The 15673-nt window shown below is 49.0% G+C and overlaps 1 protein-coding gene across 5 annotated transcripts in view; it reads left to right on the forward strand.

The window, feature by feature from the left end:
- The window catches only part of SCNN1B (sodium channel epithelial 1 subunit beta), a 62627-nt gene that overhangs the window by 40648 nt on the left and 6306 nt on the right, over window positions 1–15673 (forward strand). For all 5 annotated transcript variants that reach the window (XM_045849226.1, XM_045849223.1, XM_045849225.1 and 2 more), the window contains 5 exons: window positions 1429–1747; window positions 4337–4613; window positions 6889–7079; window positions 13438–13541; window positions 15349–15512. In XM_045849226.1, coding sequence (XP_045705182.1) covers window positions 1437–1747; window positions 4337–4613; window positions 6889–7079; window positions 13438–13541; window positions 15349–15512 — 1047 coding nt within the window. In that variant the 5' untranslated portion in view covers window positions 1429–1436. The remainder of the gene's footprint in view (window positions 1–1428; window positions 1748–4336; window positions 4614–6888; window positions 7080–13437; window positions 13542–15348; window positions 15513–15673) is intronic.

Raw genomic sequence — 15673 nt, forward strand, 5'->3', positions numbered from 1 at the left:
CCTCACTGCCCACCAGAGCACCCCCAGAAAGACAGAGGCTCTCAGAGAGGGTCATTTCAGCCAGGGAGTAGGGGCAAACTTATGTGGCCAACTGGGGCTCTAGGGATGGGGTGGGGGTGCTCCTGCCACAGGTCCCTGCTCTGTACCTGGGGACCTAGGTATTTTTGAGAAGCTACCCTCTGCCCAGTTCTCAGTGTCTTGGTTATCTTCATAAGAACCCTGTCTCCTCATGCAGATGGGAAACGGTCTCAAAAAAGTTAGACATTCCTTAGTGAGCCACACCTAGCACACTCTTCTCCTGGACTCCTGACCCCATTCCAGTGTATGTCCACAGAGCAGATGGAGGGCTGTTTTCAGAAAGCAATTTGAATGGTATCACCCCACAAAGGCTCAGTTCTCTTGGTATTGAAACCCAAGTCCTTAATGTGGCCCACATGGTCCAGATCCCTGTCTAGGTTCCCTCCCCCTCAAAGGTTTTGCTCCTGCTGTCCCCTCCACTTGAGTGTCCCCTCCACTCTTTTCCACCCCATTAGTCTTGCTGTTTACTCCCAGCTTCTCCAGGGACTCTCAGTGTGGGAGGTGTAGGAGCCAGGCATTAACCACACTCTTTATTTTCATTGTCTTCACAACAACCCTAAGAGGTAGAGGCTATTATTATCCACATTTTACACATGAGGAAACTGAGGCACTGAGCAAGTGATTTGCTCAAAGTCGCAACTAGAAAGTGGCAGAGCCAAATTCAAAGTCAGGCATTTCAGCTCCAGAGTCCTCACTCTTAACTGCCACCGGCACTGCCTCTGGGAGCTTAGAGCACAGGGTCCCCATCCTGATCACATTTCATGATGACCCATTTTTTGATGGATTATTTGGTTAATATCCTCCACTCGCTAATAGCTTATAATGATGGTAGCTAACATATCGAGCACTCAGTTTGTACTAGGCACTGTATTGAGCACTTACTATGCATTACCTAATTTCACCCTCCCAGCAGTCCTGTAAATAAGGTACCATTATCCACACTTTGCAGATAGAGAGCCTGAGGAGTGGAGAGTTTAAGTAATTTTTCCACTAGGCTGAAAATTCCCAGGGGGCAGAAACCATGTTCATTTTGTTCATTATTGAGTCCAGAGGGACTAATTCAGTGCCTGGCATACATAGGTAGTCAATAAATACTTTTTGGTTGGATGGATGGATGGGTGGGTGGATGGGTGGATGGATGGATGGATGGATGGATGGATGGATGGATGGATGATAGATGGCAAAAAAGGAAAGAAAAAGGAAGGGAGGAAGGGGGGCAGGGAGGGAGGGACAACTGCCTCATGCAGCCTTGTTTGCCTGCCTCATTCGGATGCTCTGGCCACAACTGGGACATCCTTGGACGCTAGGCTGGTGTTGTATCTGACATGGCATTCCCATGTCTCTCTGCAGGTGCCACGATGCAGGTGAAGAAGTATCTGCTGAAGTGCCTGCACAGGCTGCAGAAGGGCCCTGGCTACACATACAAGGAGCTGCTGGTGTGGTACTGTGACAACACCAACACCCATGGCCCCAAGCGCATCATCTGCGAGGGGCCCAAGAAGAAGGCCATGTGGTTCCTGATCACATTGCTCTTTGCCTCCATCGTCTTCTGGCAGTGGGGCGTCTTCATCAGGACCTACCTGAGCTGGGAGGTCAGCGTCTCCCTCTCTGTCGGCTTCAAGACCATGGACTTCCCTGCTGTCACCATCTGCAATGCCAGCCCCTTCCAGTAGGTGGTCCCTGGAGTGGAAGGCTGGCTTCACGGTGCCTTTTCTTTTTCTTTATTCCCTTGCCCCACTTCCTTCCACCTTTCTGTTTATCCCTACCTTTTTCTTTCCCTTTCTCTCTCTTTTGTTTACCCGCTCTTTTCCTCCTTTCTCTCCATTCCTTTTCTTTTGTTCCCTTCTTTCTCAATGTTTTCAAACAACTGCCTCTTTGTTTTCACCTCTTTGCAGCAAGCAAGATTCAAAATTCATAAACATCCTAGGCTTAAAGAGAGCCTCAGGAATATCTAGTAGTGCCTGCCTTTAGACATACCAGTGCCTAGTTATCAATCCAGCACGTGTCTTTTGAGCACATACTATGTGCCAGGCAGTGTATGGGCACTCAGGAATACATCAGTGAGGAAAAGTCCCTGTCCTCTTCACAGCCTACCAAAGAAAACAGATATTAACCTGTTTTCTTAAATGTCAAATTAGTTATAATAGTCCAATCACTACAAAGTGATGATAAAAATATATACAACATACATACATCAAGTGCTTATGAAGTCCCAGGCAGTGAGTTGAGTGTTCTTGGTAATTAATGTAATTCTAATCCATACAATTACCTTAGAGATGGGCACTCCTGTAGTAACCTTAATTTACAAGTCAAGAAATGAAGATTCAGAGAGGTCAGGGAACTTGCCCAGAGACACGCAGTGGGCCATGGTGGCATTTGAACTCAGGCCTGATCTGAGTCCAGAGCTGCCACTGTTTAACCACCTGATGGCAAAGCCTATGAAGGGGATGCACAAGTAGACCCAACCTAGTCAGGGTTGAGGAGAGGCAAGGGGTCAATCAGAGAAAAATGCCTCGAAGAATGATTACAAGTTAGCCAAACTAGTCACAGATGAAGAGCGTATTCCAAGTGGAGGGCACAGCATATGCAGAGGTCCTGGACAGACCTCAGTGCATTCAAAGAAGTGACAGAAGGGCCATCCTGGCTGGGTAGCTCAGTTGGTTAGAGCACCAGCCTGCTACAACCCAAGGTTGCACCTGATCCCTCTTCAGGGCACTTACAAGAAAAAAACAATGAATGAATGCCTGGGTGAGTGGAACGATAAATCAATGTCTCTCTCTCTCTCTCTCTCTCTCTCTCTCTCTCTCTCTCTCAAATCAATTACAAACCTTTTTTAAAGAATTTAAAGAAGGACCAGTGTGGCTGAGTCATGGAGAGCATTCTTGTTCACAAGAAGGTCCTAGAAGGGAATTCATACTTCCTGATTACATTTTCAGTTATCAGAAAATCCCCTCTTTCCAGCAATAGGTTTCTTGCCTGTTTTTTGCAGGTCCTTGCAGCTACTCAATAGAACCCTTAGCAATCATGTTAAAACAACACTGTTCCAAGTGCTTTATAAGCCTCACCTCATTGAATCCTCCCAACAGCCCTCTATGGTAAATATTTTAATCCCGATTTTGTAGATGAAAGAACAGAGCCTCAGAGGAGTTTACTTTCCAAGGCTGCACAGATATTAAGTGGGATGTCAGAATCTGAGTCCAGAGCCCATGCAGTAAGCCACCAAGCTCAGCAGCAGCTGTGGACATGCAGGCTGTAACAGCAGCCCTCACTACCGCAGCCTACCACCTTCCCAACTCTCCTCTTCCCATGTGCACTCAGGTGGCTAGCTTAATGGTCAGAGGACAGGCAGTGCCACTGTCTGAGGCTACTGTACACCTTTGTATACCAGAACTTGGGCCTGTGCCCAGGGTTGAATGCTCTGTCCTGCAGGAAGTCCTCTAGCCAGAGGTGACATACACTGGTGACCACAACTCTAGGGTAAGATCTTGAATCAAATGGATATGGACTGGGGTACAGAGCCCAGGGCCCCCACACAGGACAGTCTCTGGTATGGACACATTTCTGCCAGACTAACTAGTCACCAGTTCCAATATGGGAGCCTCCAGGGTCTCAGAGCCGATACTGGAGTTCAGCCCCACAGTCCCATCCACCTTCTTCCTCCCAAAACTGGTTCTTGTTCCCAAAATCACTGCTGGAAAACAAGGGCCCCAGGGTCACAGATCTTCCCCTCTTCCCTACAGTTCCTATGCCCTCTTGGAAGGAAGGTGGCAGAGCCCTCTCCACTCCACCCTGTATACAAACAGCATGCCCATTGAAGCCCACCACTTCCAGGTTCCAGGCTCAGCTCTGTGAGCTCAGGACATCACAGCAACTCCCTCAGCCTGTTTCCTCGTCTGTATGGGGAGATGATCAGAGAACTGTGGAAGAGATTAAATTAAATAAGACATAGGAAGCACCTAGCACTTGACACATGGTAAACTGTCAATAACTGCCCTCCTCACTAGAATGTGAATTTCTCCCCTGTACCTTCACAGTGCCTGGCACATCATGGGTGCTTATTCAATACACAATGAATGAGAGTGAGTGGGTGGGTGGATGGGTCAATGCATGGACACACGGGTAGGTGGATAGGGAGGTGGGCACTTGGGCAGGGTGTTCTCAAACATGCTGGCAGCTATGCTGGAGTTGGAGGGGATCCCAGGCTGCAGCTGTTTCCCAGCTGCGCTTGCCCCCCTTATGGAGACTTTCCTCCACCCAGGTATTCTAAAGTCAGGCATTTGCTGAGGGACCTGGATCAACTGATGGAAGCAGTTCTAGAGAGGATCGTGGCTTCTGGGCCAACCCATGCCAATGCCACCAAGACCTTGAACCTCACCATCTGGAACCACACACCCCTGGTCCTTATTGATGAGCGGAACCCCCACCACCCAGTGGTCCTCGAGCTCTTGGCGGACAATCAGAATGATTCAGCAAGCAGCAGCCCCACATCAGGAAGGACCTGCAATGCCCAGGACTGCAAAGTAGCCATGAGACTGGTAAGTGGGCCACAGGCATATGTCCATCAATGGGCCCTATCCAGTGAGGCTGACGGGAGTTTCTTTCCTTTAATAATCTGGGTCTAACTGGCGGAAAGGCAGGCTGGAAGCCAGTGCCTATTTTGTATGTTTGCCAAGCCATTTTAAAAATAGAAATAGCTGGTATATCAGTCAAGACATTTTTGGATGCAAGTGACTCAGCTCAAACTAGCTTAAGCAAAATCGGGAATTCAGTGGCTCACACACTAAGAAGCCCATGAGTACATTGGGTTCAGGTGTAATTGAACCCAGGTGTTCAGATGCTGTCATCAGGACTCTATTGCTCTCCATCTTGGCTCAGCTTTTTAACTGGATTTATTGGGATGACATTGGTTAATAAAGTTACGCAGATTTCAAGTGCACAATTCTGTAATGCATTATCTGTACTTTTCTCTCAGTAGATTTCACTCTCTGGAGTGAAGGACCTTGACAATCCCAGACACACATCCCACCAGCTAGCACTCTCCCAGAAAGCTCCTCTTTTCCAGTGACCACATCAGAAGTCCTGGGCCTGATCATCAGGTCACATGCTCACACCTCAACCAGTCGCTGTGGGCTGAAGGACAGGCTGTCATGGTTGGCCAGTCCTGGGGTCAGGTGTTCTGGAGCTGAGGGCGATTCAGCCTCTGTCAGACCACAGGGATTGAGCAAGGGAGAAGAGGTGGTTCCCTCAAGGGTGAATTAAGTCCTATTCTCAAAAGACAGGGGCATAAACATCAGGCAGGTGAAAAACCACAGCTATGCAGCACTGTCGGTGCTTGGAGATGCCCTGGGTGGCACTGTAACTGCAGATCTCTGGGCCTCACTTCTGTAGAATCTGAATGGGCAGCTCTGGGCCAGAGCCCAGGAATCTGTACTGTTAACAAGCTCTCTGGTGATTCTGATAATCTGCCCTTGCTGGGGGCCCAGTCTGGGGCCACATACCCCCCAGAGAGAAGCCACTGCCTCCCTTGCCACCATGTGGTCAGGACTCGCCTTCATCTCCACACGAACCTGCACACAGCACCAGGCTTGCAGAGTCCTGCTGCCAACTCGAACCCAGTGCCCTACTACTTTCTATGGCCCGCAGAAAGTCCTCATTGGTAACTAGCTGCTTGTGTAAAGCAGGCCTGTCCCTGATGGCTGCACCAGCTGTCAGGGCAAGCCCTTGTGTGTATGTGCACACATGTGTTTGTATGTTGTACGTGTGCCCACGTGTAGTGGGAGTGAGAGTCTGCTGTTGTCACACCTTACTAGCCTCTCTGGGCCTCTGTTTCTTCATGCTGGTGAGATAGGGTTGCTGTGAAAATTGAATGGGATCATAAATTAAAGCCTTGAGAACAGAGCCTGGGCCAGAGTGAGTGTTAAGTGTTAAGTGTTATTATCATCTCCCTAAGGGGAGACAAGGAGGCCTCCAGCAACAGACCTGAGGACAGTGCCTCAGGCCGGCCCTGGGAAGGAGAAGCTTCTTCTGGCCTCTGGGATTCAGAAAGAAGGCCCATTATGAGATGAGGATGAATAGAGGCAGAGAGGCCAAGACCAGAGTCCCAGAGCCAAGCCTGTTCTGTCTGTGTGATGACTTCGTGGTGGGCCAGCTGCAGCGAGGTGGAGGGCCCTGCGCCCTTCAGTGGGCTCAGACTGACGAGGCCCAGATCCTTCCCCAGCAGAGGGGGAGGCAGAGTCTGGAGTCCTTTGTGGTTTACATGGCCTTCAGGCAGCTGCTCCTGGAAGTCTTGGGAGGGGGGCTGGAAAGGAGTCAGGGAATCGGAGGGTCAGAGTATGTCTGTGCGCATGTGTGCTCAAGTGAGCATGAGTGTGGCATCATGTGTATATGGGCTAGGAATCTAGGTATATGGGCTTATGGGCAAGTAAGGATATGTGTGTGCATAGTTGTGACCATGATGTTGTGTGACTGGGGATATCAGAAAGTGGATGTCTTTCTCTGTATATGTGTGTGCAAACATGTGTGCATATAAGGGTATATACATGTGTGCACGTATTCACTCATGCTTAAGGCTACACTGGGGGGTTGGAGTGGCACTGTGTGTATGAGTCCTTGTGACTGTGCAGCTGTGTATGAGGGGCAGCCCCTGAGTGCGTGTGAGCATGAATGTAAACACGGGTCCCCACTGCAGCCTCAGGGTGCAGCCAGGGGAAGGGCATCTGGCCCTGCACGCTCAGCCCTTGCCCTTGGGGCAGTGATGGGGGGCCCTGCCAGCAGCCCCACACCCACAGGAACCCTTCTTGGTCTCCGCAGTGCTCCCTCAATGGAACCATGTGCACCTTCCGAAACTTCACCAGCGCCACCCAGGCCGTGACAGAGTGGTACACCCTGCAGGCCACCAACATCTTCTCACAGGTGCCAGCCCAGGAGCTGGTGAAGATGGGCTACCCGGGCGAGCAGCTGATCCTGGCCTGCCTGTTTGGGGCTGAGCCCTGCAGCTACAGGTAAGAGGTGCCGTCCACCTCCAGTGAATGTCCTGGATTGGGAACTTCCCAGCTGTCTGCACTGCAATTTTCTGTGCCTCGGTGTCTTAGGTCATGCTTCCTGGAGGTACCTGGTAAGAATTACATGGGCATTTAAAAATCAACTTTTTATTGTAGAATCACTTTAGACTTACAAAAAATTTGCAAAAAAATAGTATACAGAATTAGTTCCCTTATCCTCCCAACCCAGTTTCCTCTGTTGTTGCCATCTTGCATCATCATGGTCATTTGTCACAACTAAGAAACCAACATTGGCACATTACTATTAACACTTTATTCATATTTCATCAGTTTCTTTCCTGGTGACCTTTTTCTGTTCCCAATTCCATTCAGGAGACCACGCTGTGTTTAGTTACTATCTCTCCCTAGTCTCCTCCAGGCTGTGACGTGTCTCAGACTTCCTTGTGTTGGAGGACTGCGACAGTTTCACAGCACTGGTCAGGCATTTCACAGAAAGCACTCCATGCAGGTGCACACAGGTGAGACGGTTTGGGAAGGCAGAGCACAGAAGTGAGGTGTCCTCCTCATCGCATCACACAGGGTGGCCACGTGCCCTGCCTGTGGTGCTGCCCTCTGGCACCTGGTGGAGGTGCATGCAGCATGCTGGGCTTCTCCACTGCAAGGTCACCACATCCCCTTCCCGTGGTCTGTATCTGTGAGCCAAGTCACCAGGTCTGGCCCACACTCTAGGGGTGAGGGACCAGGGAGCGGGGACATGCACGGTTTGGAACCCTTCTGTCAGGTGGGTTTGTCTGGGCCCATTTGTGCATCTCCTGAGTCATTTATTTCTACCAGTGTGGGCTGGTGTATATTTGGGTTGTAATCCAATAGCACATTATTTATTCTCTGCTCTGATCCATCCAGCTTTGGCTGCTGGGAGTGTCCAAACCTGAAGAGAATTTTTATGAGTTTATTTGAGCCAAACTCAAACTGACCACAATGCCAGAAAACAGATCTTAAATGCTCCACAGAGTGACAGTTTGCAGTTTATTTTACACATTTGAAATTAAGGAGGGAACAGTGAGGACGACCACACGAAGGTGGGAGAAAGTAAGGTACAGGACAGCTAACATAGTTACATGCTTGCTCCCTTGAGGGGGGTTAGCCTCTGAGGGGTCTGAAAAGGAGGATGACTCTGGCCTTTTACAGGTGCCCCTGGTGCACAAGAACAATGGACAGGGCTTGCTTAAGGCAAAAATAAACCTTTCACTGAAGAAGTTAATAGGCCTGGGGAGTGACTACCCACCATGACCTGCTCAGCCAGGAATTTATGATCAGATCATCCTGGGAGGTGACTTTCCATCAGTGGAATTACCAGTTTTATTATAGACACCCTTTTTTGTCCACAGAAACTTTTCCAGTCCCTTTGGCATGTCCCCATCTGTTTATTTACTTATTTTTGAGTACCCCTTACTTTCTGGCACTGTGACGTGCCCTGGGCCCAGAACTGGCTGCTGCTCTGAGGACCCCTGGTTCCTTTTATTAGAGAATGGCATTCAGAAACCAGGACCTAGGCATAGATAATCAGTATCACTATTATTATTATTACTACTGCTGCTACATCAGAGATTGGCTAGCTAGTTTCTTCCCTGGGAAGCCTGCCCTGACCCCTGCCACATAGCACCGCCATTGTTATGCTACTTCCTGCTAGGATTCTCTGTTTCCTGGTTTCCTCCTCTGGAGGCTGCTGGTCTCTGTCTGCACACCTGGCCCCTATCCCAGGAAAGGTTTGGGAGGGAAACACCTGTTTCTGGAGCTAGAGATGGTTAGTACTGAGAACAGCCTCTCTGGGTAAAGAACATTATCAGCAAGCAAATAGTTGGCAAGCAGGTATGGGGAGACCAGGAGTGTAATTCTGGGCAGGAGGGGATCTGGCCACACCCTGATCAGCCTCCTGCTCCTGCGCTGTAGCTGTCTGAGACAGCCTGTTGGGAACACTGTGTCCCCGCACCCCAGGGGCGGGGTCTGGCCCTCCAGAGCAGCACCCGGCTTTAGCTGGTTTACACCGCTCTGTTCCTTTCCTGTGGCCACAGCCCTGAACCCACACAGGATGCAGACTCCACAGTGTCTGCCCAAAGCTATTTCTTCCCTCCAGGCCTTTGCCCATGCCGTGCTCCCTGCCTGGTGTGCCCTTCCTCCTTTCCACTCCCCAGGCTCAGCCACCTCTCACTCCTCCCAAAAGTCTCATCTCAGCCCTCACCTCCACCAAGAACCTTTCCCTAACCTGCTCCACACCCTACCCCATCCCCAGCGGAATCAGGTGTCGATCCTCATGCTTATCTCTGCAGATGCCCTATCAGATATAATTTATAATATTAACAAATATTTACTGTCTGTCTTCTGTGTGTCGGGCTCTGAGGAGAGAGCACTGAGCACTGGCAGCCAACATCTGGGGAGTACCTCAATATGCTCGACCTCCAAATCTCACCTCAGTCCTCTGGGTGGGTGCTGTTATTATTACCTGTGTTACAGGTGAGGCATGTGAGGCTAAGAGAGATGAAGTAATTTCTCCAGGCTCACCAGCTAGTCAGTGGCAGAGCCAGAATTTGAATTTAGGTAGGCTGGCTCCCAGGCCTGGGCTTTCAGCCTTGCAGTTCTTTCTCCCTCAAGATAGACACGACAGCTGCCCTCACTGGGCTTACATTCTAAAGCAGGAGGCAGCTTTAAGCAAGCAAGTAAATAATAGAAGACAGTTTCAGATTTTGGTGCATGCTACCAAAAAGTAAGCAGTGGAGTCCTGGCTGGGGAGCTCAGTTGGTAGGAGCATCATCTCGATATGCCAAAGGTGGTTCGATCCCAGGTCAGGGAATATACAGGAAGCCACCAATGAGCACAGAAATAAGTGGAACAACCAATCAATGTCTCTCTCTCTCTCTCTCTCTCTCTCTCTCTCTCTCTCTCTCTCTCTCTAAGTTAATAAATTCTTTTAAAAAAGAATTTAGTGTACTTTAAAATTCCCTCAAAAAGCCCATTTACATTTAAAAAATAGAGGTTTGGGGTTTTTTTTTAAAGCAGTAGAAATGTCTGCTTAGAGAACATAAGACTTAGAGGATAATTCTGTGCTTCTCTCGATGTGTCTGTACATTGAATGCACTGAGCTCCATTCCTTCCTGTTACAATAAAATAAGAAAAGCAATATAAAAGCATCCAAAGACACTTTAAAGCCATTTCTATACTTTCTGGAAACTGGAGAACAGACACAGATGTGCAGAGCATGGTGATCTCACGGGGACCCGCTGCCCAACCCCAGCAAGCAGGACTCGCACCCTCCCAGGGCAGCCCCGTTCCTCCGTCTGCCGGAGTTCAGAGTGCACCTGTGAGAGAGAAAGAGTTGTTGTTGTTTTAACAGAACCACAATACCATTATCCCACCTGAAAAAAAATTAGCAATAATTCCTCAGTGTCATCAACAGTTTAGTTGTGTTCACTCTCATAAATGTCATGTTTTTGTTTGTTTGCTTGTTTGAATCAGATCCAGTTATAGTCCACACATTGCGATTGTAACCCAAGTCTTTCACATTTCTGTTCATCTACAGATTGCCTCCCTTTCCTTGTCTCACAGTTTGTTTGTTGAAGATACTACATTATTTATCTTGTTGAGTTCCCCATGGTCTGGATTTCGCAGATTGACTCTCTGTGGTGTCTTTGAACATGTTCCTCTGTTGCTAGTATTTGTTGCAAGTGGTACTCAGAGACAGATAGATACTCAGGGCTGTTTGGTGCTGATGTTTTGGTAAAGCCACTTATTCATCAGCCTGTGCTCTGCTGGCCAGAGACACACAGTAGAGGTCATCCCAGTGCAGCTGCCAAAGCCAGTCATTCATCAGCATGCAAAATGCTGGTCTCCTGGCTGTATCACTCCCTCTTCAATTATCAGTGGGATCAAACCAGAGCTTTTTTTTTTTTTACAGCAAATTGCAAGAAAAAAAAAAGTGTCACGTGGAGAGCACATAGCATAGATTAAAAGAGACTTAAAAGGTGTATCAGCTAATCACATGTTAACATCATTTGGATCCCAATTTAAACAAATAAACCGTGAAAAACAAAATTGACATTTACGAGACAACTGAAACTTTGAACTGAATGTTTTATAATATGAAGGGATTTTTGTTAGTTATTTTTAACCTAGTAGTAGCATTATTTTTTAGTTCTTTCTTTTAGAAATCTATATGAAGTATTTCAAATTAAGATGTCTGAGATTTGCTTCAAAATAATATGAAAAGGAAAGTGGAGGGCAAGTAGAGATGGTACGTTGCTGGCCAGGGGTGGCAACTGTTGAAGCTCGTGGTGGGCTTTGTCTCTGCACTTTTACATGTTTGAAATGCTCCATATCAAAAAAATGTTTTCTAACAAAACGCTTAGGAACTACATTACACTGTCTCTATTCTGTCAGCACCTTTATGGAAACATTTCTTATTGTTGAATTATTTCCTTAGGAAACATTCCCATGAGATGAGACAGGACCCCACAGAAGGTTGTTTTCATGCTTCGTTTCACTGTTCTCTTCCCTCAGCCTCTGCTGAGACGCTCTCTGGACATACAGCCCCTCTCTGGCCCTCCACCCAGTCCACTGCCCTCCTTATCTGGCTTCCCAAGGTCATCCAGTCCACCTCTCTGGATTCTGTCAGAGAGAGTGGCTTGAAACAACAGAAACGTGTTTCTTCACAGAGGAGGCCAGGAGTCCTTCCTGGGCTGCGGCTGCATCACTCCAACCTCTGCTTCATCTTCACGTGGCTTTCTCTGCATCAGTATCTTCTCACCTGTCCCTTGTAAGGACAGTTGTGACTGGATTTTGAGGCCACCGGAGTGCTCCAGGCTGATCTCATCTCAAGATTCTTAATTACATTAGACTCCTTTTCTAAATAAGTTCACATTCACTGGTCCCTGGCTTTAGGATGTGGACATATCTTTTGCGGGCCACAGTTTAACCTACTAAATGGCTTACCAGACACTAGATGAGACAGATGAAAATGTCACCAGATGGGGACCTGGCCTGGAGAGGGTCTGTCTCCAGCTGGTCAGTAGTATGCGGTTTCTTGACTTTGTGCAGGAAAGATTTCATGAGTCCAGGTGATTTTAGAATATGTTTATTGAGCCGGGGACAGTGAAACAAAGGAAGGGCTTAGGGTAGAAGAAGAAACAGGGAAGAGCCAAGGTGGGGCTGCTTGGACTGTTTAGAAATGTAGAGAAAAGAACCGAGCCAAGGCAGGTCTGCTGTCAGCTCACTGGGAAGTCAGGGGAAAAAGCAGGCCTCCCTGGCTGGTGTGGATTGAGCACCAGCCTGCAAACCAAAGTGTTACCAGTTTATTCCCAGTCAGGGCACATGCCTGGGTTTTGGTCCAGGTCCCAAGTAGGGGGTGTGTGAGAGGCAACCACTCATTGATGTTTCTCTCCTTCTCTTTCTCCTTCCTTTCCCCTGTCTAAAAATAAATAAATAAAATCTTTTTTTAAAAGTGGGGGTGGTGGGGTCCTTGAAGACAATCAGGGGTTAACTTGGAACGAGCTGCACTGCCCACCAATCCCCTGGTCGCAAGTCTCCCAGGGACCCTTAAAGTTCTGGAGAAAGATAGCAGATATACAAGGCATGGGTATACCCTAACCAGAGCACCAGGAGTTTTTTGTCTTGAATCTTTTTATCTTTTCTTTCTTTGGCTGGCAGGAATCCTAGGGGAGGCCTCAGGGGAGGGTCTTAACAGAATATTCATTAGCTTTCCAGGTGTGTCCTTCAATATGTTGATTCACCAAAATGTTCGTAGAGAGGGGTCAGGGTTATTTTCTGGTTAGTTTCATTTTCAAAGAACATCATCAAAGAGGCACTGAGGCCAGTCTGCCCCTGATGTCTCGAATATGTAAATCATTTGTTCCCAAGCATCCTTGCTTAGGGAAGATAAAGCCTTGTGATTCACTAGCTGGCTGTAAATTGCTCAAATGGTTTGGCCTTGTTTAATTATTTTATCTCAGTTTCCCTTATTCCACTTGTCAAGGAATTTCCCTAGCTTCTTACTATGCTGCCTCAAAAGCATGAAAGCAACTTTTTGTAATTCCTGGCTAAGTCGGAAAGCCCGAGCCCAACCCCAGAAAGACTCCCTTCTCCCCTCCTTCCCAAGGAAGTCTGGGAATCTCTGGCTTGTGCTCAGGTACAGGGGGTTGGACAGACGACCTGCTGCTCACCTGTCCCTTTCTGGGCCCCTCTGAGCAGTCAGCGAAGGGCAAGGAGCAGCTGCCAGCTGTCCACCCCATGAGTCCTGGACAGCACCCGGTCGGCGATGGGGCACTGGCCAGGTTGGGCCCTGACCTCCAGCTGCTGGCATTTCTTTCAGAAACTTCACCTCCCTCTTCCATCCTGATTATGGCAACTGTTACATCTTCAACTGGGGCATGACAGAGAGAGCACTCCCTTCTGCCAACCCTGGAGTTGAGTTTGGTAAGTCTTGGTTCCTTCTGGGGCCAGAACCTTGAGGCTTTAACCACCCCACCATGTGGGGCAAAAAGACTAAATTACCATCAAGCGTGAAAGGGCAGGATCTGGGCTAGATAGACCCAGCATAAGGAAGAGTGGCCATAGGAAGCCTGTCCTGTGTGCGGGGAGGCTGACCCAGGGGTCTTCTCAGCCATTTTCTTATCCCATGCCTGTAAATCCCTGGGGCACCGACCATGTTTCCATTTTGCTAATGAGTACAATGAGGATTCAGAGCAATAGAGCATAGTGGTTGGGGCTCAAGCTCCTATGTCTGATGAAATCCCAGCTGCACCATTCATTCTCTCAGTGAGTGATCCTGAGTTCAAGACCTAACTTCTCAGAGCCTTGGTTTCCCCACTAGAAGGTGGTCTACAGTAGCATAGCATACAGTGTATGCCTCACTGAGTCACTAAGACATAAGGCAGGTGAACTGCTTCCACAGTGCCCTGCAAGCAGTAATGCTCAGTATGTGCCAGATCCTTAGGAATTTTAGTAACTTGCCTAAGACCACCCAGCTACCACATGGCAGCCCAACTCAGCCTCGTCGTCCCTATGCAGTTCTTAGAGCAAATCACACAGACCGAGAAAGAACAAAGGAGCAGGTGTGCATGAGGAGGTGGGAGGTGGTCAGTGACAGAGGCTGCTGTGTTGCCATGTCCCAGGGACAAGCTGGTAGACTCAGGATGACTGTGCCTTTCAGGCTATGAGCACAGATGGGAGCAAAGCCTTCCTCCCCTCTCAGGTTCTGACCTCCCCAGCCAGCCACCAAGAGGCGAGTTGTCATTCAGTAGCCATCAGGGCTGCTGGTCAAGGGGGCAGAGTGGACTGACCACCCTTCCCCCAGTCCTGTGCCTCTAAACGCACTGTGTATCAGAGAGGAGTGGATCAATGCCCTTTCAGGGGGAGCAGATTAGAATCAAGGAGCTGTATTAGGACATCAGCAACCCCAGTTCCTCGCTGAATGACCTCAGACAAGTCCCTTCACCTCTCTGTGCCTTGGTTTCCTCATCTGTAAAATGAGGATGATAACAGTACCTACCTCAAATGTACCTTCTGAGCACCAGTGAGATTACGTATAAAAAAATCACTTAGTCCAGCACTCAGCATGTAGCAAATGCTCAACAAACACCAACCAGCCTTATTGTCCTAAGAACCTAATCTAGTCCTGTGTTGTACAGAATATTAGCTCTGGCCTCTGCCCTCAAGAACGGAACAGTCGAATGGGGAAGAAAGAGAGACAAGAAAGGAAGAATCGCAAGAGTGAGGCAGGTTCTAGGAAGGAAAGTTCCAGAGCTGGGAGAGGATATAACAAAGATCCTGAGACCTAATTTAGGTAGTCAGGGAAGGCTTCTGGAGGAAGTAACACTGGGTGGAGATCCACAGAAGAGCAGGACTTTCTAGGTGAAAGGTGAGGGTGGGAAGTGCATTCCTAAAAGCGAGCATCAGGAAGGAGCACAGGAGTTAAGGGGCATTGAATGGTGAGAATGAGGACCCATGCAAGGAGAGGCAGGGCCACATGGTGTATGCCTCTCGATCTACCTGCTGTGTGGACTGGGGAAGCAAGAGGAGCCCAGGGCAGAGGTGATGGTGGCTTGGACTAGGATGAGGCCTTAGAGAAGACAAGGAGTCCAATTTTCACAAAGTGGAGCCAGCTGCCTGGGCAGGCCCTAGAGGTCCCCTTGGATGGAGGGGATGTGGACAAGTGGGTGGTGGGTCTCCCTTCAGCTTTGGGGAGAGAGTTCAGGGAGCCCTCGGTCCCCCTTTCCCACAGGCCTGAAGCTGATCCTGGACATAGGCCAGGAAGACTATGTGCCCTTCCTCACGTCCACGGCCGGGGCCCGCCTGCTACTTCATGAGCAGAGGTCGTACCCCTTCGTCAAAGATGAGGGCATCTATGCCATGTCAGGGACGGAGACGTCCATCGGGGTGCTGGTGGTATGGTTACAGCCCCAGGGAAGACCGACGGGGGTGAGGGTGGAAGCCGACTTATCTAGTGCTACCTTCCCCTAGCCTGAGAGGAGGGGATCAGGCCTCTTTACACCCTGGCCTTCCCTCATGGCCCACTCCTGCCCAACCCTCCTGATGGACCCCCACCA

This window comes from Phyllostomus hastatus, unplaced genomic scaffold, assembly GCF_019186645.2.
Source record: "Phyllostomus hastatus isolate PE091 unplaced genomic scaffold, TTU_PhHast_1.1 phas_contig_64, whole genome shotgun sequence".
In the NCBI taxonomy this organism is placed as follows: Eukaryota; Metazoa; Chordata; class Mammalia; order Chiroptera; family Phyllostomidae; genus Phyllostomus; species Phyllostomus hastatus.